Raw genomic sequence first — 26,251 nt, 5'->3', positions numbered from 1 at the left:
GTAACTGGGAAATGTCAACATGAATTTATTCAGAGCAAATCATGCCCAGCTAATCCAATTGTCTTGACAATGAGATGACTGCACATGTGAAGAAGGGTGAAAAAGAGGATGGTACTTAGCTTAGCTTCAGTAAAGCCTTTGATAAAGTGTTCCATGGTATCCTTATGTTCAGAATGGTTAGATATAAACTAAATAAGTGGACAGTAAAGTGAGCAAAAAAATTAATTGGACAGTGATGGGACAGCTGAGCCTAGAGTAGTACTGTCAATGAAATGAAACCCAGCTGGCAACCAGTTCCTCAGTCATCAGTACCAGGACCAGTTGTTCATCACTTCTATTAACAACTTCACTGATGAGAGGGACTGGACTCCCAGGAAGTTTGAGAATAGTACCACTTTAGGATATCCTGAAAGGGAAAGCTGTTATTCAGAGGAGCTCAGCAGTGCAGAGAAATGAACTGATGGGAGTCCTGTCCGTGGCTGTGGAGCAGCTCTGCTGCAAAAGCCCTGGGGTCCTAGTGGGTGGCAAAGGAGGATATGTTATTTGGGGACCTTGCAGTTGACTGTGATCTGGACTGTTCTCACTGAGCTGCAGGCAGGCCGTCAGTCTGGGAAAATGGTTGTTCACCTCTTATCAGTACTTAAGATACCACACCTAGACAGAGCATGTAATTTTGGATTCCCAAGTGCCAGAGAGATGTGGATGTGTAGAAGTGCAGCAGAATACTCCTAAAGTGAGAGACACTAGAAGGTGCGACAGGTGGGATAAAACTGAGAAGCAAGTGTGTCCAGGACAAAGAAAAAGTGGCATAGAGGAGATTGTACTGTGATCTGCATCTACTTCATGGGAAGGTAGTAAGAAGACAGATTTGGGCTGTTCTCAAGACATTATTTGTGGAAGGAAAAGAGGCAGCAGACAAAATACGGAGTATGGGTCTGAGCTCTAGAAGAGAAGCCCAAAGAGACAGACCTCTATGCTTAAAAGTGTCCAAACCTGGTACTGGATGTGGTTGCCAGCAATCTGCTGTAAGTGCACCTGCTTTAAGGAGGAAGTTGGATCCAGGCAAACTGTGGACATTCCTTCCAGCCTGCAGGTTTATAGGGTTTCTGTAACTGTGCAAAAGCATAAGCTAGCAGCTCTCACGCAGTAAAACTGGCTGTTAAAAGGTTTTCTTTCATGTATATAGAAATGATTTCTGCATGCATTTGTGTTGTCCTTGAGGAATATGAAAATGTTCTGGATGAACATCTGGATGTTACAATCTCTGGAACTGCTGTAAGCTCTAACTACCGCTGTAAATTTTTTGAGAGTAATTTACCGTATTGCATTTTTTGTGTAGATGAGCTGGAAACACTGGACACTAAAAGTCTGACACCTCCTCTTGCAATTGTTTTTTTTAATGAAAAAAAAATATTGTCTCTTTCCTAGATTGGTAAATCAGAGACTTCTAGAAGTACAGTCCCAGGTTGAAGAACTACAAAAATCTTTGCAGGATCAAGGTTCAAAAGCTGAAGATGTAAGTAGAAATGTACATCAAACTTACATTCGAATAGTTACCATTTTCGAAACTTTGACCTTTTTGTAAAAAAAAAAATGTCAAAGAAATATACAAACTGAGATTTCTAATAGTTTTGCATATTTACTTGTATGGTCTTATCAATAAATTGTGCTTCTCTAACTAGGATGTAAGACAATTGTCTAGATTAGAAAACCATCCTATGTAGAGAAGATGTCAAATATGTTTTATTTGAATAATTGTGTCTGTTGCAATAGAAAACTATTTAATTGGAATAGACAGTTTTGCAGGGAATTGAGAAAATGTTGATTCTCTATGAATAATGCATCTGAAGTTGGTTTTGGTTTAGTTTTCTTAATGAAAGTTGAGGCCTTTCCAGCCACTGGAGGGTCTGTAATTGTTCATGTAAATGTATCTCAGAATGATAAAAGAAGGCAGACCAAAATGAAAAAAAGGTCAAATAATTAGGCCCTCAACATAATGCAGCATTTTCTGTTTCTGTATACAGAGTTAACTTTATTTTAAATGTAAGAATACACATTGTAGCTGAGTTAGTGTGGAAAACAACTTTCAGTCTTCCACTCAAAAATTGTTTATTATCTCCTGTATTTCAAAAAAGAAGCTCTAGAATTTTCTTGAAAGCGGTGATTTGTTGGACTGTACATGCATAGTGTATGCTCACAATCTCAGTGTATCATGTTGCTAATTGGCAACAAATTGTAATGTGTTGCTTTCTATTTTTGTGGGTTTGTTTTAACTAATTTATATAAAATAGTGCAAGTTTTTTTACTAGCTGCTTATGTTCACTTTAGAGTGTGTTAAATTTAGTTTATACTTTTAATTTTCAGAATAAACTATATGAATGTAAAACACCTAGTTGATTTCCAACAAGATTATTTTCCTGAGTAACTAAGAATGTGTTTTAGAATGCACGTTAAAATAGGTAAATTCTGAGATGTTCTTTGTTCTCTTGATTATTGGCCAAAATCTTTTCAGGGTGAGCAAGAATATGAAAGAATTATTCTCAGATATTGAGTATTGTAAATGATCTCTGTCTAACTGTATTCACGTTTATTTACTGCAATTCTAGTTGTGTCTCTTTGGAGGCACTGATTGGGGCAGTAATTTAGGGTGTGTCTGCCCTCATGGCTTCTTTCTAGGTCTGACTATAGCAGTGGTGACTTACAGGCACTGATCCCATAGTCTCTTTTGCTGAGTTTGATGTGTAGGATTTCATTTACTCTTAAGGAAGCAAAGGAGTGAATGTAGACTCAGGAAGTGTTGAGGATGCAAGAACCTCTGACGCGGTCTTCATGCAGTCTCCCTGACGAAGCAGAGCAAACCTCAGAAGTTAAACCCAGCTGCTCAAGTACATCGAAGTTGTGCTGAGACTACCTGAATTATCTGTAGGATATCCATACAAAAAGAGTGATTCTTCAGAAACATATGAAAAAGCAATGGGAGAGACATGGCATACAGTTTGCCAATACATCATTTTCAGCTAATTTCCTGGTTTTTGCTATTTTTCTGCAACAATGCACTGAAATTCATATTTTTACATACTTACACTGTAATTGTGCTCAATCCAGAAAATTGGCACTCCATTTTAATTCAGTCCAGAAATGTTTGATGAGAGCTCAGGTTTGTTTTTTGTTGGGTTTTTTTTTGGTATCTTTTTTCTTTTAAGTTTTGTTTGGTTTTAAAGCTGAAGTTATTTTCAGATGTGCCCAAAAAGACATAGAGGTACTGTCCTAACCCAGGCAAGTGTCCTTGCAGTGATACATGCTGTGTGCCAAGGTCCACATGGGCAAGCAGTTCTGATTTTATACTGAAGTGCAGTGGAGGGCAGCTGTGTGTCATTGGGCCTGTAATGGGCACTGACACATTCTGTTGGGATTATTGATTAGTCCATCCTGGGTGTTACCTTGCTAGCCAGGCAAAGGCCTCCTTTCCCCCATCTTTCAGACTACAGAATCAATGCAGATATGTCTGGTGTGCTCAGAATAGCTTTGATTTATTGGCTTCCAGAATGCAGTAGTTGCACAGGGCTACTCAACAGTTTCCTGAACAGCTTCGACTACATCATTTGCATGTCTTACCACTGTTGTTTATCATCCTTGTTCTCTGGTTCTCTGCCCTAATCCTTTCCTATATAAACACCCGGCCTTTAGTTACTTCTGCCCCATGTGTTAAATCCATCCCATGCCTAATATTTTTCAAAATGTAACATGCAGTCTTGGCCTTACGTGCTGTTACTGATACAACACCTCCCTAAAACGTCCCCAGAACTCTGTTACCTCTTCAGTTACCCGTGAAGTTCAGCCACTTTGTTCATTTGATGAGACACTAGAACAGGTTGCCCATGCCCCATCCATGGAATATTCAAGGCCAGGTTGGACAGGGCTCTGAGCAACCTGACCTAGTTGAAAATGTCCCTGCTTGTTGCAGGGGATTGGACTATGTGACCTTTAAAAGTCCCTTCCAACCCAAACCATTCTATCACTACTGTCAGGATCCTTGAAATCTGACCCTCCATCATGGTGCTGTTTTGTGACTTCAATCACCTCACAGCATTGCTGATCTCATCCAGCAGTCTTCTGAAGTGATGATCCATAGTTTCCCACACCCTGCTAAGTTAGCTTAATCTCAGGCCAGAGCCTAGCCATTCTGCCCATAACCTTAACATGTGAAACAAAACTGAATTTTGCCCTGAAGAAGGGGACAGACTTGTTCCTTTGGCTTGTTTAAGCATGAAAGAAACTTCAAGCAAAAGGACTTTTATTTCTACCATTTTTAGGAGACTCATCTTCCTGTGAGAGTACAATTTTATACTAATTATATTTTAGATTTGTACATGAGTCTTTAAAGCTTACTGATACTGCAGAAATCCCAGAAGTAATGTTTGCCCATATTTAGAGTGATCTGTTTGAATTTATCTGACAAGTATGTACAGGATCTTTGGGTGCCTAAAATGGCATATCGAGTGTTTTAGTCTTTTTCCTAATCATATGTCTTAGGTAAATTAATGTGGGTAAACTCAGTTCTGCTTCTTTAAATTGTTTGTGCTGTTTATCACAATTAATTTCTTGCTTGTGAGGACATGATCCGTCTAGATGGGAGAGGGTTACTCCCTCAACAGTGCAGATACTAGGTAAATAATACACCAGTGGAATCAGTGTTGAGTAGTAGTTTTGCCTGTTTCAAGATAAACCCAAGTGCAATACAAGGATTGCAAAGAAAAGCTGAGTTCAGTTTTGATTTTCTTACCTTAGGGAAATGGGCACTGCTTCCAACTTTTTCTCTTTCTTGTCCCAGCCAGCTGATAGTCCCCTAAATGATCAAATATAAGTGATGGGAACAGTTCAAATGATTTGTGACTGATAAAGATGCATACAAATATTTTTTGTTACAGAAAAAGTGGTGTTGCTGCAGTTGTTCAGGGGACTGGAAAAGAAAACCTGCAGATCCTCAGCTGCTGCAGATTTCTGACTGTGAAGTCAACAGAGCCATGTTGACTTGTTTTTATGGCTCCCCACTTTTCTTGTTGTGCGAAAAGAAAATCTCTTTTAAAATAATGAAAAAACATGCCCCAGGAATGTGATCAAAGACAGTATTTTGAAGTATTACCAAACTAAACTGCTTTTTGAGTGCAAACAGTAATTTTTTCTGTTAGCAAGGTATCTAAACCTTTGTTGAAAGAACATTGGAGAAAAAAAAATAAAGTAATTTTGTTGATGATTTTATCTTACATTTTGATGATGTTTTGGACCATCAGTAACATGCTAAACCAGTGATTAATACTGGATAAATACAAACCAAAAAGGCAGTTGCAGATTTAAATATTCTACATTTGCTTTGTATTCAATCAGTGTGGCAATAACACAATTCAGTATCACACCACAAAAACACCTGCATCTCTTAATTCTGATTGTAGCCCAACAGACTGGCTATTTTCCTTCATTTTGTTAGTTGTATGATTTTTATTTTAAAATTACTTTCCAAAATAGCAGTTGCTCTCCTTTGGAATTCTGGTTTAAACACAATGATTTGTAAATGTGCTTCTTTATTATTTTTATATTTTTGGGTTTAGTGACATGTTTTAGAAAATGTTACAGGATGAAAGGGCTCATGAGAACAGAGGAAAAAATTGCGCCTGCGTGAAAAATACATAGCTTTAACTTTTTCTGTTCATGACTTTCTAAATAGTTTCTTCTGTTGGCTGCTGTTTTGCTTTATACTAATGTCATCTCTGTTTCTTGGCATGGGCTTCTGCTCAAGGCTATTGTGAGTATGGCTTTCTATTTACTTAACACTACTTTCAGTTCATAGACATTTATTGAGTTGGGATATTTTTTCTTTTTGAAAGATACTCACTGTGTATGAAGTGAGTTTAAAATTTTAAAATTACTTCAAAGTTTTTATTCAAAGAGCTTATCTAAACGTGATTTAACCAGAAAGTGGAACACTGTAAGTTGTACGGTGATTTTTACGTGTCTGTAATCAAGAAAGATAAGAAACACAAACAAGGTGACATTTTTGCTACACTCCAGTTAGAAATACTCTACTCCTTCTAGTTTCTGTGGGGATGGGAATTTACTTCAACTAATTTGCTACATGTCTTCATGCAAGTTGCAATGCAATATTGGTAGGACAGCTCTTCTTGCAAATTTAGCTGCACTTTCCAATACAAATTACTGAACAAATTAAGACAACTGCCATAGAATTCTGTCATTTATGGATCTTGCTTTTATTGATCTAGTTCCTGGGAAAATATTTGTAAAGTTTTAAAGGATTTAATGTTACTACAGTCACACAGCTGTGAAGAGAAAGGTTGCTACCACAGAGGCTTTACAGCTGCGATCTAAAACTGAAGTAAAAAAGTTGGATTTTGGTTAGAGTGCCAAAATTGCATGTTTTCAAATAATTTTTTAAATATGTTAGAGTTTCACAATATATTAAAACAAAATATTTAACTTTCTATTTTAGTCAGTTCTTCTGAAAAAGAAACTTGAAGAACATCTGTAAGTATTTTTATTTGCCTATTTTGTTTGCAGTTTGAAATGATGTGTTTTCTATATGGCGAGGAAGGCAGACACTCATTAATCATGGATCTGGAAAATATGCAACTAAGAGACATTAGATAACACAGGAATATTTGGGAATCTGCTGTTCAGATTCTATATTTTTTCTCGTAGAAAACCATTTTGAAAGTAAGAGCGATGAGGGAACCATCATTTTGTGTTGGGTAGAAAGCTTTGCTTAACGTTGTCCAAATCTTTGCTCAAGAGGGCTAAGTAATTTTCTTCTGAGGAAAGCATGCTAATATAAACAAAATTAATTTGTTTACTCTTTAATATACATTATGGCATAGAAGATAATACTTTAGGAAGTGCTATCATTTTATTGTGCTATTTTTGCACATCTTTTATTTCCCTGAAAGAGTATTTGCTTTTTGACTGGCTTGCAAAAAGAACTTTCTGTTGCCTTTGGGTTTAGCCATTCTTTCTCAATGTAATATCAGTATTCATTTTAGGCCCTCATTGTACAATTAACTCTTAAGTTCTAAGTTAAGTACAGTTACTGATAAAGAAGCTGTTTGCTGTTGCAGTTCTCCATACAGAATGATGGTTTTCATCTTATCTGACAAATATTTCTACAGTGATATTGTCTCTTGTCCTTAAGCCCCACAGAAAAAAATCAATCATGCCCTTAGAAATAATCTGTCTCTGAGGGTTTTCTGTACTGCTTAATGCTCATTTCAAGCACAGTAATACTACTGGGGAAACAATATGTGCTTTTGTGGTTTGTAACAGTGAGAAGCTCCATGAAGCTAACAATGAGCTACAGAAGAAACGAGCTATTATTGAAGATTTGGAACCAAGATGCAACAACAGTTGTGAGTTACCTGTGCAGTCCATTTCTTTTCTTTATAAATTATTTCATGCGCAACATCTTTAATTATAATACCTAAAGGAGGTGTCAGGTAAGCAGAATGTACATTTTTAATGGAAGGGACATGTATGTTGTTAATTTCTCTGGAAACTATGGTGACCAAAAAGATGCTCTTAGCACTTGAAATGCATGGGATCACATTTTAGAAACCACTGTAGTAAGAAATCATGGAATCATAGCGTGCTAAGAGATTAGAATTAACCTTAAAGATCATCTAGTCCCAAACCCCGGTGACATTGGCCGTAGAAATACCAGCTCACTGCCATACCTTCTGTTGAACCTTAGCTGTCCAGAACTGTCATGTCTCGTAAGACCCTAATTTAGAAGATCCTTGCTGCTGTCACTGGCTCATCTTTACTTCCAGTGTATATTCCTTCAATGTGTTTTCAAAAATGTGTTGTCATTTGAGCAAACTTTCAGTTACTGGTCAAAGAGAATATAAGATATGTATCATATTGCTCAGAGGGCATGCAGAACCCTGCATCTAGTTGGTTTTTAGCACATTATTGCTATATTTTTTCTAGAGAAGTAATGATGGAGGTAGTCTGGTTTTTTTAGAAGACTAGTTGTTATAGAACAAGGCAAAAAGATTGTAACCAATGGTAGATTTTCTGATTTGTGGTAAAATTATTTTATTCATAGTAAGATGGAGGAAAAATAGAAAAAATATAATTTTGTTTTCTGAGATCTAAGAAGTTGTATAGAAGATGTAGAAGTAATAGTGGCTTGACATATTCTTACACCAACACAGGAAAAATCTGTGCAATTAAATTGTCCTACTGATCTCAATTGCTGCTTAAGAAAATGTGAGAGGAAAATTAAATTTAGTATATTCATGTTACAGTTTAGCAGATTTAAGCAGGAGTTGTGCCTGTTAGGAATTATTCCTCTTACATAAAATAAGAAAAATCCTATTTGTCTGTATTACATGCCAAGATATTATAGTAGCTGTAAGTCTTTAGTAAACTGGTTTTCTAAATGTGTTCAGTAACATGATTGCTTTATGATTCAATTTCTCTATGTCATAATTTTAAAAAGCAAAATTATGTCCCAAAAAATCAATTTTATGAGATTTTACAGGAGTACATATTTTTAATGTGTTTCTGAGTTGTACAGTAATTAAATATGTGATATCTACCACATCAGGTTTCTTATGTCAGCTTTTCTTAACTGAAGTATATTTTAGCTGTGTCTTAAATGTCTCTTGTAAAACATGAAAATATGCATAATATAATGATGCTATTTTCCAATGTGTGAATCTTCTGACATAAAGCACTTAAAATTGAGGAATTACAAGAAGCTTTACGGAAAAAGGAGGAGGAAATGAAGCAAATGGAAGAACGATACAAAAAGTATTTGGAAAAGGCCAAAAGTGTAAGTAGATGTGTTCCATGTAAATGATCCCTCTCTGACATAGACTGTATTACATGTCCACTCCGTGGGAGTAAAAATGGAGGAGGTATCTGTATACACACTAACAAGTAAAAGAGAAGGAAGGCCTATAGATTATCATCTTACTGTTTCAGAATTTAATACGGATTAATTCTGCAGAAGATTACCCCATTTTTGAGACTCTTTTATTGATGCTTTTCCTCAGTAAAGTGATCTTTTTGACTGGATCACCTTCAATAGCTGTTACATTTCTCTGATGATGTTCAGCATTCTCTTTGCCGTTATTGCTTAATATATGCTTCTGTTGAGAAAGTGATTGATATTTAAGTACTGAGGATATGGGTATACTACTAGCTTTAAAATGGCAATATTGTGGTCTTAATCATAGTCCCCTTCTCTTACTATACTTGGCTATTTTGAGTTTCTTAAAAGCGTGTCCGTGTCTTTGGATACATATCATTACACTGGAATCTGTAAGTAGGTTCCTAATTTGGCAAAACTTTATGCTTTCTTCCTTTACTTCTGTGGAGTTTCCTGAATGACTTCTTGTGAAATGTCTTCAGGAAGTCTAAACAAATTTCTCCTCTGTCCCTTGGCCCACCCCCCAATTTTTATTGGTTGTTGCGTCTTAGAGTATATACCACTGAAAGATGGCTTTTCCTTTTTCAGTAAGACTTATTTATTTTTATGTACTGTGTTACTATAGGGTATTTTTATATGACAGTAGAATTAATTAGGTTAACTTTTTGTAATCTTTTTATCAATTTTCATTTTGAGTTTTATTTGTGTTTGGTTTGGAGTTGTCTTCTTTTTTTCTCGTTGTTATTGATGGGTTTTGGTGCAGGGTTTTTTGTGAAGACCAGTAGAATCATTATAGTCTTCCACTATGGAAAGTGTATCCAGGTCTAATGAGTATTTTCTTAGAAAAATAACATGCTTTTATAGAAGATAATAGAATCATACAATCATTTAAGTTGGAAAAGAACTCTAAGATAATCATTGAGTCCAGCTTTTGTCTGATAACGACTGTTAACTAGACCATGGCACTAAGTGCCGCATGCAGTTCCGTGAACACCTCCAGGGATGGTGACTACACCACCTCCCTAGGCAGCCCATTCCTATGCTTGACAATCCAGCCTAAACCTTGCCTGGCGCAGCCTGAGACTATGGTGTCTCATCCTGTCACTGGCTGCCTGGGAGAAGAGGCCACAACCCCCATCTGGCTACAACTTCCTTTCAAGTAAGGAGTGATAAGGGCTCCCAGAGCTGTCTTTTCTCCAGGCTAAACACCCCCAGCTCCCTCAGCCACTCCTCATAGGATTTGTATGTTTACCATACAGTAAAAATATCTCACTGAGATTTAAAGCATTGTTTTATTTCAGCATCTGGACACAATTCTGAAATAGGTAGAAAGACAGAAGATGAGAAGTCTTATTTCTGTAAAGCCAGAGGTTGTTAAAAAGTTTCAAGCCATTTTCTATTAGAGGCTTAATGATTCAGGCATTTTGCTGGATTTGTTCTTGGTTTAGCTTGGTTTGCCGGCACTCTTGGATGACACATACGAATGTACCGGGTGTCCCTTCATCTTTTTAGTAGTATGGTGGTTATGCATGTGCCACAGAGTGCTTCTTGGCTTAACAGAGCTACCTAGAAATTACAACATCTGGTATTTTAGGTTGGTGAATCATGGCAAATACCCATAAGGACAGAAGCAGTCCTTCTTCAAGCAGGAGAAATTGACAGGCAGGAAAACCATAACTATAAAGAGAGAAACCTTACAGAAGATATTTCTATCACTGTGGCCCCAAGGTAATCTAGCCTGGGTTAGGAGCTACAAATGTGATTCTGAGTTACTGAACCTTTTAGGTATCACTTTTTCTTGTCAGTAGTTTTGTTTCACAGTCCTGTAAAAGAGGGCCCTGTTCAGAAGCTCTAATATGGCATGCTTGATGAGAGATATTTTAAGTTACTTTTTTTTTTATTTCTTAACCTAACTTAAAAAGTTGTAATTCCTTAACAAGGTTGCTTTTGCATGATTTAATAAAAGCAAACTGGTTTTCTCTTACAGGTCATCCGCACATTAGATCCTAAACAGAACCAGGGTGCTGCTCCTGAGATTCAGGCACTGAAAAATCAGTTGCAGGAGCGGGACAGAATGTTTCATTCCCTGGAGGTAGTAATCCTTGTGTTTTGTAGTAAAAGCTCATTGCTTTTTAGTTAGACACTAATACTTCTATTACACTTTGGCTTTAAATATATGGATTTTTTATGTTTTATAGAAAGAATATGAGAAAACAAAAAGTCAAAGAGAAATGGAGGAGAAATTTATCGTTAGTGCCTGGTACAATATGGTAAGAATCTCCCAAACCTTTTAATTGAAAAGAAGAAGAAAAAAAAAAAAAAGGAAAGAAACTATTAATACTATTTGTTTCTGGCATATTTATAACAGCATTCATTCATTTACAGTATTTTTGTTTGAGAAGCATTTTCCAACACACAAACACAGAAACAAATACCTTTTAGTAATTTTAAGTTATCTCTATGTTCCTACAATAACCTTGGGGAAAATAAAAAAAAGTTTGTAATTTTCAAGTTTTAAAATCAGAAGTGGCTCAGATCACTATTTTGTAATCACAGCCCTTTAGTTATACAAATTACAGTGCTCAAATTTACTTTGATTCACCACTCTCCAGTCTTTCAGTTGTTTCTAATGAAGGGGCACAATCAAAGCAATTCAGTTAACTTGCAATTCAGCTCAAGTGCTCTGAGAAACAATCCCTTTAACTTGGGTGCAAATTTAGCCCCATATGAAGAGTGAGGGCAGCAGCAAGACCCTCACTTAAATTATTGAAAGAATAAGTTTGAATAGAAGATGTGGTCTGTGCAGCCATACAGCTTTTTCTGGGCCTATGTGCCAGGAAAGTTGTCACTCACATCAGATGTGTTCAAGACTTCTCTTTGGCAGACTGGTTGCATTGAAACTTCTCTTCATACAGAAAGACTCCTTGACATCTGTAACTTTCACTCTGCTCCATCATAGAATTCAAATTCCTTCTCTCTGTATTCCTTTGGAAGAGTTTCCTTCTTGCTGTTCTACATCCTTCTTGTGTTCATAGATAGCAAGTCTGAACTCAAGCAGAGTGTTTGAATTGTTTACATATTGGAGGTATTTTCAAGTGACCAGTGTCCTTGGCCAATTTTATAACAATAGTCCCACTAACAAGTAGAAGACAAGCCGGAGGTTAGATCCACAGTTCAGTGACCTATCATGAACACCAAGATGGTGACAGCTTTGTCTGTATCATTCTTTAGTTAGCCTCTGCTTTTATACACAACTGCACAACCCACCACAGCTTTCTTAATTTCCTCATTGCATTTTTGCCTGATAAGAACATACTGTCTCCAAGATGTGCTTCTGACATATGAGCTGGTGTTTCCACAGAGGATGACAATACCTAAACTTTTTCCAGAAGAAAAGTACTTTTTCTAGCTCAACATGCTGAAAAGAGCTGGGAATTGGGGGAAGCCCTTTTGAAAAGAATTATCTAATTGCCATGAGAAGCATATTTTGGGTTCTTAGGTGGTTACTCTAAACCTGGAGAATGACTGCAGGGAAGGGGAAGAGTTCCACACAAAGTATTAGGAAGAGTGTCTAACCTTTGCCCTTGAAAATATGATGCTTTGTGTATGGAATTCAAACTAGTTTAGTCAGTATGAAGGCAGAAATAATGAACAAAATGCAAACAAAATTATTCAGTGTTCTGTATTGGTAATCACTGAGAATTTCTCTTTGTAGGGGATGACTCTGCATAAGAAAGCAGCAGAAGACAGACTGGCTAGTACAGGCTCAGGACAGTCCTTCCTGGCTAGACAAAGGCAAGCCACGAGCACAAGGAGATCTTACCCTGGTCATGTCCAGCCAGCAACAGCAAGGTAGAGAAGCCTTGCCCTTAGAAAGAAAACTGCCCTGTGATCCAGGCCACTTCTATTGCAAGTGACAACATTCAAGGAAAATAAACCAGCATCCTTTCTCTTTCTCCCTTGTTACTGCTATTATTTTACAGTTCAGGAAAGGGTTTTATTATGCTTTCTCATTGTTCTGTAATGCCCTTTGCTTACATTTTTTGGAGTTCATTTCTCTCTGCATTTTCTGAATGTGCCAAAATTTTGAAAACATCTAGAGGAGTGCTGTATAAAAACAGTCTTATTTGTATGAAGCCTGGTCTCTTATGAAAAACCTCATGTGGACATATGACAATGTAGATTTCTTACCACAGCTGGTACTTTTGTGCCTATAAGTGTTGTTATGCTTTATAAGACTGTTTTTGTTCAAAGGGAATTAGCTTTTTGTTTCATCTCCTAACCTGTTGCTTCAGAAAAACGCTGAAATCTCATTACAGAAATGCAAAGCTAGATTATAGTATTATTGTGAAATATATTTCATACTAAAAAAACTCACCAATGCAAAGAAGAAAGATTGGGGGTTTTTTTAATCTCGTAAGTGCAAAGTTTGCTCTTATTCTTGGCATTTAGGGAAAGAGGGTGATTTTTTTCCAGGTTTTTCTTTATCAACTGGTGTTAACTCTTTTGCTGGTAGAGATGAATACTTTCAAATGGTTTATTCCACTCTTCTTTGTCAAGTGTATGCTTAAATACATATTCTAAAAAGGTGGAGAAGTATTTAGAATGTGCTAATATGCTACTCTATCATCCATTTAAAAAGGACATTTGTTTTAAAATTTTATAATTATGGATGACCAATACATAATGGATCAAGGCCCTAATTAATATTGTTAATGTATTCCAGTTGTCATCCCCTACCAAAAGACTTGCTTTTAATATATTGATTCAGGGTATAATTGTATCAGTTGCCTTACTAATGGTACCAGTGCCTTCAGGTGAGTTTATTGCTGACTTTGTTGGAAACTGGCTGTGATTTGTTGTACTGCCTTTTTAGTATATAGCTGATTAATTGTTGTAACACCTTCATGTTGATCACTGGATGGAGGCTCCTCCTGTTTAGGTTCTGTTCCTACAAAGTTGTGCTTTTTCCCTGACCAGTTCTACGCATTCCCTATCATTTTTGACAAAGAATTGATGGACATAGAGAACCTGAGTATTGGCTGGAAGTTTCATATACGTACCATTGTGTTGTGATTCAGTTTTAAATGGTTTTTATTTAGAGACTGTTTGGACCCTAATGTGCATGCAGTCGGTTTAAAAATTTTTTCTTTCACCTGGTTTTAATGTCCTCCTAAGTGGAGACATTGTTGCATAAACGCCCTTACAGAAAAGACATACTAGCATTTATCAATCATACTGGCATTTATCAATCTGAATGTGTGTTTTAATTCAAAACTTGGGTGCAATGAGCAAAGGTAATTAAAACAAGCACACCTAGATTAAAGGGTAATAAACAGGTGAATGACATTTTTAATTACTATTGTTTTATCCTGGAGTACATCATCTGTTTTAATCTGGGCTAGGAAATGCATTCAGTGTCTGAAAAATATTTTCAGTTCTAGTTACCCTGCCTGCCAGAAAACAGATGCTGAATTCTACATATAGTTTTGTCTTGTATTCCTCACATTTGGAAAAACATGGTTTTCTAAAAATTTTCTGTACTTATGCAGTGTATGACTGGTATGGGCTATGCTTGCAAAAATTAGATGAGACATTGCAAGTTTCTTGTGTGCAGAAAGGTAACAATGCAAAGGGGATTGTGGATAATTTCTGTAGCTCAGTGAGGTGATACACTCAGTCTTCTGTCTCTTACTGAGATATAAAATGCTCTGGATACAAAATGCTATCTGTAATTATCTAGATGATTGCAGTTTGTGTGGGATATCTTTTACTGATTTTGTTGTGCAATCGATTATAGTAACTTGAAGAACTCTTTACCACACGCTATATGCGAACAGGAGCAAGACCACTCCTCTGAGGGAATTTGATGTTCTGCTTGAGGTTACAGCATTTTATATCACCCAGAGCAAGAACCTAAGAATACCTAAAGCTCCATTTTTATTTTAATTTTAGTCTAGCTGACTTTTTCTGTTACTAAACTGCCAAGGGCTCTTTGTGAAAGGAAGGGATGGAACCTTAATGGGAAGTTTTCTCTCTTAATTTTGTCTAGTAATTTAATTACTTATTGCTGTTAATTAGGCGCAGATCTAAAAGAACTTGAACACAATCAGCACACTAGAATAAAAGTAATTGCTTTTAATATGTTACTATTTGTTTTACTGTTTTGCCTCCAAAGTTTTGATGACAGGCTAATGGCCTTGAGAGTTAGGAGATGAACAGATGCTGGTTAGAAGCCTTGTCATATGCCTTTACTTTCCAGTCTCTCATGGCTTCTTTTGCTTCTTGGTGGTTGTTGGCTTTTCTCTTCTGCTTTGTGATTCTGTCTTTCCTTTTTCCTTTAAGACACTGAAGTGTTTTCTGTAGTTCCCTTCAAAGATAGATAGCATCTTTATATAGTATCAAAGAGCAACACAAGACTCATATTGAATCTGACCTTTACTGTTGCTCATAGTAATTGTTAGGCAAGTGAACAATCATTTTGTCTTTGAGAATTTACAAACTTGCAGAAATTCTGGTATTTCACAGAATTCATGTTGAATATAAAAACCTAAAAATGTACTGCACTCTTACAGATGTATACTTGGTTGCTGTCCAGTTCCAGTAAATCATTTGTTCTGTCTTCTATTAGTGATTAAGAGGAGTTAAATTCTTTGTTCTTCAGTGCTTTACTTCTTTAATATGCTGCATACATCCATTGTTGATCTTTCTGTGTGGATGAATGCAAGTGGTGACCATCATTAAACCTTCTTTTTCACAAGAACAGCTTCTTTATTCAAAGGGTTCTGTTTCATTATTTCCCTTGCTTGTTATGTAGCTTTGTAAGCAGTGTGTATTAAGAAAAAGAAGGAGTTCAGACTGTGACTCCAGGGAATAAACACATATATAGGGGAGCTACCAGTGAATGTTCTCTATTTGTCATACCTTGAGTAATAAAAGAATATAAGCAAAAACCCCAACCTGTGAAACAGAATTCTCTCAGTGTGCTAGATAGTTCTGAGAAGTTTTTAGGAATACTTTTTTTCCCTGAGGCAATAAAGGCTATTTAAATCAAAATCGTAGTGGTAATTACTAAGCCAGTGCTATATCCTGTCCTGATACACTACAGAAAAAAACCCCTACAACTGAGCTTAAAGAGAAAACGTTCTTCAGAGCAGAGATAAAACAGCTGAGGAGTTCATGAGAGTACTTTTCTGGGCACTGTCCTGAGGATCTGCCCAGAATAATCTTTCTGACAGATTTTAATTAATACCAATAAAAGATAACAGATAAATGGATAAATATTTTCATTGTTCAGAGCCGAAGCTTAGTTTCTGACCTAAAAGGATGTATGTGCGGTCCAGTTCATGTACTTCTGTGGAGAGTTAAGTTTTTAGCAGATCTGATCATTACAGGAAAAAATATTCAAGTTCCATGTTTTCTTGATAGCAACACATAACCACTTGGATCATAACATGTATTTTCTAAGTGCTGTGAAAATGGAAGTAATCTGATTTAAAGGTTGTGTGTTCCACCCACAGTACAAAGGTAAATACATATCTGGAATATTCACCTTTATGTATTGCAAAATGAAATAAATATATCATGGCTATAAGATGCCTTTCATTCTGTTTGGAAATAATCAGATGGCAATCTTCTCCTGTTCAAGTGTCAGTTGTGTTAGCAGTAATGCTTCTGCAAGTTTTCCATGGCTCTTTGTTCTGTAAGGAGCGCTGGCATTTTTGTATGTGTATGAAAGAATTAACAGTCAATATTCCTATTACTGCTTTATTATGATCTCAAATAGTAAGTGGTGTGTGTAAGCTGTCAAGAAAATTTAAAAGGTTTTGGCGATTTTAAAGTCCTTGGTATTTTGACATGTGCTAGTAGCTTTTGCTTTTCCTTTCTTCTCTAGCATATGAGACTATACACTTAACAGCTTCCTGGATGATTTTTAGTGGGTTTAATTGTCCTGATGTGTTGACATTTTCTGTAGATTTGGTAGTTGGAAGGTATTTTAATGTCACCACTTGATTTTCTTCTTTTCTTCTTCCTTTTGGAGGAAGACTATCCTGAATGTGGCTAACTTTTTTTTTCTTATGAAGTAAAACAGTATTTCAGTTTTATGTATTGTATAGAGATTTTTTATTCTTGCCCAACATACTGACTTTTTGCAAGGATTGATGAGGGAGGTATTTTTGCACTCAGTCAGCTATGCAATACTGACTTCTTACGGGTTTTTGCACATGTGTTTTAGGTAAAATGTGGACTCTGTGTGGTGCAGTAAGATTGTATTGATAAACTTCAGTATCTCCTAACCAATTTTAGCAAATTTTGCAGGCATTTTCCTCGTCTGGCATTGCATAAATAAATAGCTAAAAGGGTTTATCAGGATATATTCCAAGTGGTGAGGTTTTTTTGAGCAAATGTCAGATTCTATGTAGGATCCTAATCATGCCTCCAGTTTGTCACTCTTAAGGAATCAAGATCACATCCTGGCATGGCTGATTGGATTGCCTTACTGCTGTGATCTTTCTTCCCTCTGGAAGTCCAGAAAAGTAGCAGAAGTTTGTCAGTGATCCTGCAGGCTATAACTAAAAATAAGGTGTGATTTCTTTGGTATGAAAATGGAGGAGACAGATGCAAGCAACTAGTCAATACAAAAATCAGGAGAGCAGTATATCTTTCACCATTTTGCATTTTGATGTTCATTTTTAAATGAATTAAGAAGAACCTGAGTTTATTGGGCTGGGTTTTTATCTTTTTAATTAAATTTTATTTTTAATGGAGTAAGAATTAGAGGTTTTACCTGTGTATAAAGCAGAAGCTGTCATTATCAGCCACCACAGCCTCAGACTTCTTGCATCTGGTACAGTGAAACCCTGGAAACTTTGATTCTGTTGCCAGCTCTACTGTACCATTTGGAGGTGCTGAGGACCTAGCTAGCTTCATCCTCTTTTTTTCTTTGACTTTATTTTTGTGGATTCATTAAAATATTGGGACATAAAGTTCATTTTTAAAAGCATCATCTCTTCAAATTAGACAATGAATGAATGTCGACTGGGGGCTCTAGGAAACTTGACAAATCATACCGTCCCATGAGGCATTGAAACAGCACCTGGCAGTATAGCCAAGACAGCTTCCCAGACAAATTGTCCTGATGTCACATTGTAGTCAGTGGATCAGTAGCAACGTGGGCTGACTGCTGTAGTCTAAGTCCTCATCTGCTAGGGGATGGTGTTGCTGTCAGCTTCCCTGTGGTCCAGATTCTTACTTCACCTTTGGGCCTTGCCAAGGTAGTACAGGCCTGTCCTGAGGTATATTTCTGCATTAGTTGGCTCTGGTGGCAAATCCGGAGTTTGTTTTGCTGCTGTTTGCTGTGCACGTAAAGTCATTCAGAAGATGGCATATCCTTCAGTCCCCTTTGCATGGGGTGTCACTTCCAGACTGAGAGCAGATTTCATGTCAGATAAAAATTTCTTGCTGCTGTCTTGCTGCTATAGGTCTCAAAGACTGATCCATACAACATGAAAAATACTGCTGGTAGAGGGAAATACAGGTCAGTTGGGCAGCCTTTCCTTTCTGGTGCTGACTTTATTCATTGCTTTGCACTAGAGAGGTCCTTTGCTATCAGATGAGGTTAGAATATCACATTTCAGAAAGAGGAATGTGGTTGTTTTAATCATTACAAAACCAGACATTTGTCAGCACTCTGAGGAACTGTTAACTACTGTAGCATGACACAAATCTGAAACACTGCAAAAGCAAGTATTTCCACAGGTATAGAGTAGTTTAGAAATGGAATTTGAATCCCTAATGATTATACCTAACTTGAAAAGAGAGCTAACAAAGTTCAATTATTAGTGTTAGCATGCTCACATTGTTAGCCTGATCATAAAAGTGGATGGAATTTTAAGAGAAAATCCCCAGTGGTGTAGTATTTATAGGGTTATAAAATAGTTGTAATGAGACCATCAGACTTTTGATTTGGATTTGAATTTGGATCAGTTATATAATTTAAAATATTGTAAAGCAGAGGTTATTGTTCACAGCCACAAAAGGTTAGTAAGCTGGAGAATAAACTTATTTCCTGGAGGCATCAGTGGTTTCGAGAGAGATTTTAAAGCTTTTGTTTAGCAGTATCAGTAAAGTCTTGGAACAATTATAAGCATTACATTATAAGGCCACAATTTTTAAATTGTATAGTCTGCTTTGTGTTCTTGTTGTCACTCCTCCCTAGACGCATTGTCTGCTGCATAAACTGTCTCTTTCTACAGATGCTGCAGATGCAGTGACAGGTTATGCTGAATTAATTTACCCTCACATCTTGCATCTCTGTTGTCTTCTATCTGTTGCTGCCTCAACAGGTGGCTTTAAAATAGAGAAACTGACAGACAACTAGAACATGATAAGAATTTCTAGTCAGGAAAGGGCACTACCAGATGAAATTTTACATCCTTGAAAGATAATACAGTGTCCTGAGACCTCTCAAAAGTACTGCTGACTCAAAGAGAAGCCTACAATATCACTTCTGTGTATGTGCAACATACACTTGAAGTGCTACTAAATAGTAAGTTTGAACTAAATAATAGCCAGGTGAGACTAAAGGAGTAGATTACATTCATTTATGCACAATAGAATAGGTACATGTTTATGTAGATTGAACTTCTAATTTTTTATAGAATAACTACAGTGATCTTCATATTAATCCTGAACTGTGTAACTTTATGCACCAAGCAGTGCCAAGCAAGCTTAAAAGACAATGATTGTTCAAAATACACACCCCCAAGGGCTTTGAATGTGTTGAATGTGTTAAATTTTTTATTCCATTTGATATGTGTCTCTCTGTTTCTGTTTGTTTTTCAACTGTGGTTAGTATTCTGGGTGGATGAATGAGAAGGAAAAGAAGAGGGATACACAAGCTACAAGACTTGTAACATAAATACTCTTTTTTATCTATTTAACCTGGATTGTCCCAAGAAGCATTCTTAGAATCATTTTTGACCAGTGCAATACAAGGGAGAAGGATGTGGGGTAACAAGCTGTAACTTCAGTCTGGTGAAGCCAATTTGCTCTTTGCAATATGAAAACAAAAATCCACATTTAGTGCTGTGCCAGTGCTGTGTAGGGACATGTGTTATGTGGGCAAAGTGGAAGCACTGTAGCTGTGTCAGTAAAGCATCCCGTTCCAGTTACACTGGAAAGAGGGTGCATCGGTGAGGATCGAGAGCTGTGCCAACCTCTCCGATTCTCTTCCAAACTTAGATTCCCTTCTGCAGCACTGTGGAGTGCTCTCTCAACTGCTCAGTGACTCTACTCAGCTTACTTTAAGAAGAACATGTATAATTTTCTGGCAATTCAAACCTGTATTTGCATGCAGTGGATAGAACTTGCCTGTGCAGTGGGGCAGTGATGCTGAGCCTCATGCACAGGATGAGCTCTGATGAAATTTAAATGCCTTCAGCAGTGCTCAGAGCTCAAAACAGTTGTTGGCTGATTGTCTTTTAGCATGTAAACACATGCAGTATTGGGTGGGCACCTTTCACTTTATCTTCCTTTGGTTCTTTAACAGTTGTACTCACAGACAGCAGGAATGCCTGAGACTTGCTCATTGCCGTGTAAACTTATTTTCCATAGCTTTATTAGTTAAGAATGGTGCCCTGAAGAATTTTACTCAGAAGTGTGTAAAGTTTAATTACAGCTAAATTTAGATATTGACCATGGCTATTTTGTTGCTTTTTCCAATTACTGGCCTGTAACCTTCCTGTTAATTTGAAGAGTTGTTTGGCAAAGGTATTTTCCCTGTGAATTTGCACAACTCTTAAGTAGAGGTGGCCTTACTAAACTGCTTTGAAAAAGACCTGTTCTGTTCTCTGTTTTGTTTTTTTTTTTTTTTCAACAGTAATATGTTATCTGCTTTTTAACTTTCTTCTTTATTCTTTTATTTGCAGTGATGTGGTTGCATGACCTGCAGCATTATTATAACAGGGACTGTTCAGTGCATGACTTGCTTTTCTGTCCAGACTGCATAACCAAAACTTAACCAGTTCTACACTTAAGACTCATGGCCATCTGATTTCAAAGGGGGATCTACTTGCAGAGAAGCTTACCATCCTGGGAAGTGGCTTTCCCATTTCCCACTTCCACTTACTCTTTCTCTTCACAAAAAGTCTCCTATGAGGCTAGAAGAGAGGAAATCCAGTATTCACAACTCAACAGGAGGCATTCTGCAAACTGACAGAGCACTGTCAGCTCTCCATCTTACTTCCGCCTGTCTGCTTTATTTAATTCTGATTAACAGTATTAACACACAGACTTCCTGCAACATTTTCATATACCGAACTATAAAAATCTAGTCTTAATGAGTTCCTAAAAAAGGCCTTTTGGTTACTGTTAAAATTTCAAAGCACCTGCACCCTTAAAGGATCCACTTTGAATCTTTAAACAAATAAAGTAAAGCGAAGGAGGTATTTTACCAGGAGAAATGACTAATGAATTGCTGCTTGGCGATCCCATCTTCCTTAGAAAACCAAGCAAGTTTCATCTGATAATCTCCGAGCCAGGCAAACTACCGGGTGGTATTTTGTTCACAGGCATTGCCTGCTTCCTTAATATGTATATACACAGTAGTTTGTGGCTGTTGTATTTTTCTCTCTACATTTGAGCTGTGTTGTTGCTTTCTTTCAGAAGCTTTTTTTTTTCAATCTGTGTACAATTGTTAAAACAATCTGAGGAAAGACCATGAATGGAGATAATTATGAAAGTCATCTACACTTTCAGTATTATGCAGACTGTCCTTGCCAGTTTATAATTTGGATTGTTTATCTTTCACCTGTACTGTTCTTTTCCTTTCTTTTTTTCTTTCTCCTGTCACAGTCTTAGCTATTTAATTTCCAATTGCACTAGCTTGGCTGTTTCTTTGTATTTTGAAGTTTAGCTATAAGATTTGCCATATGTAGACAGTGTAACTCAAAATGCTTTGTACTGCCTATATTAATTTAAAAAGCTGCTTATTTAATATTCCTAAATATCTGCACATTTGTACTACTGTATCTTTGTTTTGTATTGGGCATCCAGTACTGGCAAGATTCAGAAGACGAGGGAGTGCTGTAGTGTTGTACGTTAAGAGGTTTCTTGTATAGGAGTTAGTACGTAACAAACAGGGAAAGGGGCTTTCCAGCCATAGGACTGCTGGAAAAACTGAGAAGTCTGAATGCCGAGTACCTTAAGCAGTTTGATTTAAACCCAGTTTTAGAGAAACCCCATTCTTGCTCACTTGAATCTTAATCCTGCAGAAATACTGATATGAACTCTGCTGCCTCCAGGAATTTTGGTTATTTAGGCAGTAGCAGAACCTCCAGCCCTGTTTGCCATGGGGCACCCCTGCGCTGAAGAAGCGTTGTGTCCACTTGTCTCTGCAGTCTCTTCTGGTCACACATACAGTGCCTGCCTCGTCCCTGGCCCGTCAGGTGGGCTCTGACAGAGCCCCACCTCGTGCGCAGAGACACCTGCTTTTGTCCAACCCTCAGGGATCTGATCCCACAGTGTCCGTGGCCTTGTGCAGAATGACATGGAGATAGGACAGATGTGTGCCCCACCAGAGCGGGGTGCTCTGTGCTGCCTGGCAAAGGGATGGGCAGGCAAGAATGGGCTCCAACCAGGCCAGGCAGCAGAGTGAAGGATAAAATTCAGATCCCAGTGAGAACTGTGGTGTTCTCCCTTTCTGGATACTGTATCAGGTACTGTGGCTACCAGATGCTCTGGCTGACTGCTGTCCGTAAAGACTTCAGATGGGGATATGTCTTTCCTGGTCCACCAGGGCCGGGGACAGTGAAGTCTGACGTGACCTGCAGCCAGGATCTGGGGTTTGGTGATAACGAGTCAGCTACTCCTGCAGCAGAGGCAGCAGAATTTCATCAGACTGAGTCCAGCCTGAGAGCTGAAGGATTTGTGTCTTTCCAGGTCCTAACCATTGAATCCCTTGTTATGTGTCAGGGCAAGTGCTACTAGTAAAACTTCTTTTAGTTGGGTGTTAAAGGCATGGTATGTTTTTCATTTGCAAGTGCTGCTCCGGCTGGGACCGCACCCTGCCCCAAGTCAGGCTGGGTGCAGGATTCCTGAAATCAGGGCACTGTGCTGGGCAGGAGGGGATTGCTTTTTTTGTGCACCTGCCTCCACGGGTGTCCCAAAGTGATGCCGAGCAGTACCTCATTTCTCCAAGTGGTCTGTGCAGATTAGAGACTAAGTATCAGTTGTTCTTGAGCCTTGACATTTGTATGTAAGTGTGTTTAGCTTGACAAAAGTTGTTTGAGTTTACTAATGCAACAGAGAGATGCCAGGTGGAGCCAGTAACTTTCAGCAAGGAGCTGGCCACTTTAATTAGATTAACCTGGCACCTCTGCCATGAAGTGGTTGTGAGCTCTCAACTGAGAGCTGATCTCCAGCATGTCTCTGATATACTAACTTCATTTGTGCTGCATAGAAAAACTCTCTTACCTTCTTAATAGCAGCTTGTTTGACAGTCCTGAATTAAATGTTGATCAATTATCAAAGTAGTAACTGTTTGTGAAGTTGCCAGTGATATATTTTCTGTAAAAGAATGAATTCTTAGAGTGTCAAAACATTTATTTCCCATTTCAGTTCATCTACAAATTGTGTAACTACCAGATTGTTATGGTAGCAATATTAATATACATACGTGTATATAGACAAAAAAACCTCATTAATGATAATTGGAATCAAAAAGTTTAATATTTTTTCCCAGTCAAATACACTAATGCTTCCAAGGTGATAGAAGAGTGTACAGTTGTTAAACAAGTTGTAAATAAACGCTTATATAAAATGTAAATGCTTGTCTTCCCTTTATTTGGTACTTGGTTGCGAAGCGCATTTCCTCGGGCTCTGCAAAGGAGGGTGAATGGCAGGTGGGCAGTACCAGTATATCAGAAAGCACAACGTCCTCACTTCTGCTGGGAGCCATCCCATATGGCTGCCTGAGGTGCATGGCATGGTTTGCCTCACCAAGGGCTGAGCCAAATGAGCAAAGTAAGACGATTTTCCCTTGCTGATGGAAGCTTCACAACAGATGTAGCTAAAGGAAAAGAGACACTGCTAATGTGGACACAAACATCTGTCCTTCCATCCTGCACTGATGAACAGCTCTGGCAGCTGGGGAGGAGGAGGCCTGGGTGGGTCTCAGAATGGGCAAATGCTGATCTTTGTGAAAGAGAAGGCAACAGCCAGAGAGCAATACTGAGCCCATGAGTGTTGTGGGTGGTACTGGGGTTAAGAAGGATGTGCAGAGACCCTGATACAGCCTTCTGGGACTGGTCTGTAAAAGGAATAGGATCAGAAAGGGGAAGGTGCCCTGGTGGCAGTGCTGCCAGCCTGGTAGTGACTGGAGAGCTTGTGAGGCTGAGGTCAGGCTGGGGTAAAGTGTTTGCTGGCTGGGAAGGGCAGGAGAGCCCCAGAGGTGGTACCTAGCTTCCTCCTGCACCACAGGCAGTGGAGGGTGGAGGCAGGAAGCTGCCAGAGCCTCACTTCCAGCTGCTTGTTATTCACTGTGGTCCTCTACCTTCCTCAGTCCCACTTGTCACTCTTCTTCATCTTTGGCATGACTGTAACAGTTCCTGTCTTTGACTGTCATTCCCTGTCCTGTTCTTTTCCTCACTCCGAACCTCTCCAAACTTTTGCTATACATCTTTTTCCCTTCCCAGCTGTCCCACCCCGAAGTGTGCTGAGACCCACACTGGTATCCCTTGTTCTGGCCTCCACTCCCCACTCTCCGCTCTGCTGCCTGTCCACTCCTGCAAGGCCATGACTTATGCTCTCATGCTATGGGGGAATTGTGCTCTTATCCCCCTGCTTCCCACTGCCCCTCCACAGCTGCTGGCCCAGCAGGGAGGATGCAGCACTGCAGGTTGTCTTCCAGTGGTACCTCTCCTCCACACCCCACAGCTGCACTGTCCCCCAGGTTGCAGGAGGTGACAGCCACTGCTGTGTTAAAAGGTGTGGTGTAAGCATGCTCCAGAGGCTGCACATTTTCCCCCTACAGTTCCCCTTTTCCACTCTTTCGTCCACAAATAACTTCTGAGCACCTGTATACTATTCGCATTAAGTATAATCCTGTAAATAAATCCTTGTACCCATCCGCCTGTCTCAAAACCCTTTGTGTACCAAAGCAAAGGGCAGCACGTTTGTATCCACGTGTGTGTTTGGCAGTGGGAGGCAGCAGCACCCTTGCAGCAAGGCTGCAAGGTCTGGAGGGGGACACTGCCACCCTGCCTCCAGCGAGGGAAAAGCACCGCAGGGGAGTCTCCTCCTGTGCTGGGCGTACCGAGTTCCTCTTCCTTAGGAGCTAAAGCAGTAGAACAGCCTCAACACAGCAAAGTACCCATGCGGCAAAGCAGGCTGGCCAGAAGTGAAGGTCAGCTATGCCAGAGCGAAGATGTGATGTAACTGGAAAACCTTCACTTACCGAGTGTACCCGCTCCTTCCCTGCTGTAGTTCTGAGAGCCCCAGGAGGCAGTGGAGCCTCTCTGCCTGCTGGGGCTTCCTGCTGGTAGCAGGGAATGGGCTTTAGTCCTTCACAACAGACAAGTGTCTCAGAGCTGCAGCTGTGCACACATCTGGATGTTTGGTTTCTGCGCCAAACTACTCTGTCCACAAACTAACAGGGGGCACAACTCCGTGCCAAGAAGGAAACCCAACCTGAGCTAAGGGCAGGGAATGGAAACTCTCCCAACCCCCAGTGCCAGGGACTCGATGAAGGCAGTCACAAGTAAAACATGAGGCAGATGCATTTTCACTGTTTATCACACCACCATGTGCAAGACCCTTTCTTTGGCTGTGACCCAAACAAAAAAATGTACCAAAAAACCAACCCAGACCTCTAAGGCAGATCAGAAGTTACAGACAGATCACATCAATACTCTAAAAAGCTTTCTAGGGACTTCACTGTTTCCGTGCTTTTTCCTACCCCTTTAACTGTCACAAAACATTGGAATGGCTGTATGTCTTTCTGTTTGCCCCTCCCCCAAACAAAGGCAGTCCGGCAGCCCTCACCAGAATCGAAGCGGGCACGCTCCGCGCTGACAGCGCAGGAAAGGACAACGCAGGCTATGGAGCGCCATCAGCGATACGGGATCTGCCGTCTGCCAGCAAAACAGAGCAAAGCACAGCTCACACAGCGCAGCACACACAGCACAGCACAGCACACACAGCACACAGCACAGCACAGCAAAGCACAGCTCACACAGCACAGCTCACACAGCACACACAGCACACACAGCACACACAGCTCACACAGCTCACACAGCACACACAGCACAC

At 38.9% G+C, this 26,251-nt stretch overlaps 1 protein-coding gene across 5 annotated transcripts in view; it reads left to right on the top strand.

The window, feature by feature from the left end:
• The window catches only part of HOOK3 (hook microtubule tethering protein 3), an 87,407-nt gene extending 63,639 nt beyond the window's left edge, over positions 1-23,768 (top strand). For 2 of the 5 annotated variants that reach the window (XM_042023457.1, XM_042023455.1), the window contains 9 exons: positions 1,429-1,516; positions 5,795-5,800; positions 6,503-6,537; positions 7,330-7,412; positions 8,742-8,842; positions 10,929-11,033; positions 11,140-11,211; positions 12,657-12,793; positions 20,872-23,768. In XM_042023457.1, the coding sequence (XP_041879391.1) occupies positions 1,429-1,516; positions 5,795-5,800; positions 6,503-6,537; positions 7,330-7,412; positions 8,742-8,842; positions 10,929-11,033; positions 11,140-11,211; positions 12,657-12,793; positions 20,872-20,887 (643 nt within the window). In that variant the 3' untranslated portion in view covers positions 20,888-23,768. The other 3 variants (XM_042023454.1, XM_042023456.1, XM_042023458.1) reach the window with 3 other exon arrangements.
• Positions 23,769-26,251: the final 2,483 nt, after the last annotated feature.

The sequence above is a fragment of the Corvus kubaryi genome, unplaced genomic scaffold, assembly GCF_017639235.1.
Source record: "Corvus kubaryi isolate FWS band 111438036 unplaced genomic scaffold, C.kubaryi_AGA036_p1.0 37249, whole genome shotgun sequence".
Taxonomy (NCBI): Eukaryota; Metazoa; Chordata; class Aves; order Passeriformes; family Corvidae; genus Corvus; species Corvus kubaryi.
The sequence above is the reverse complement of the archived record's forward strand: the minus strand, read 5'-3'. Positions and strand labels throughout refer to the sequence as shown.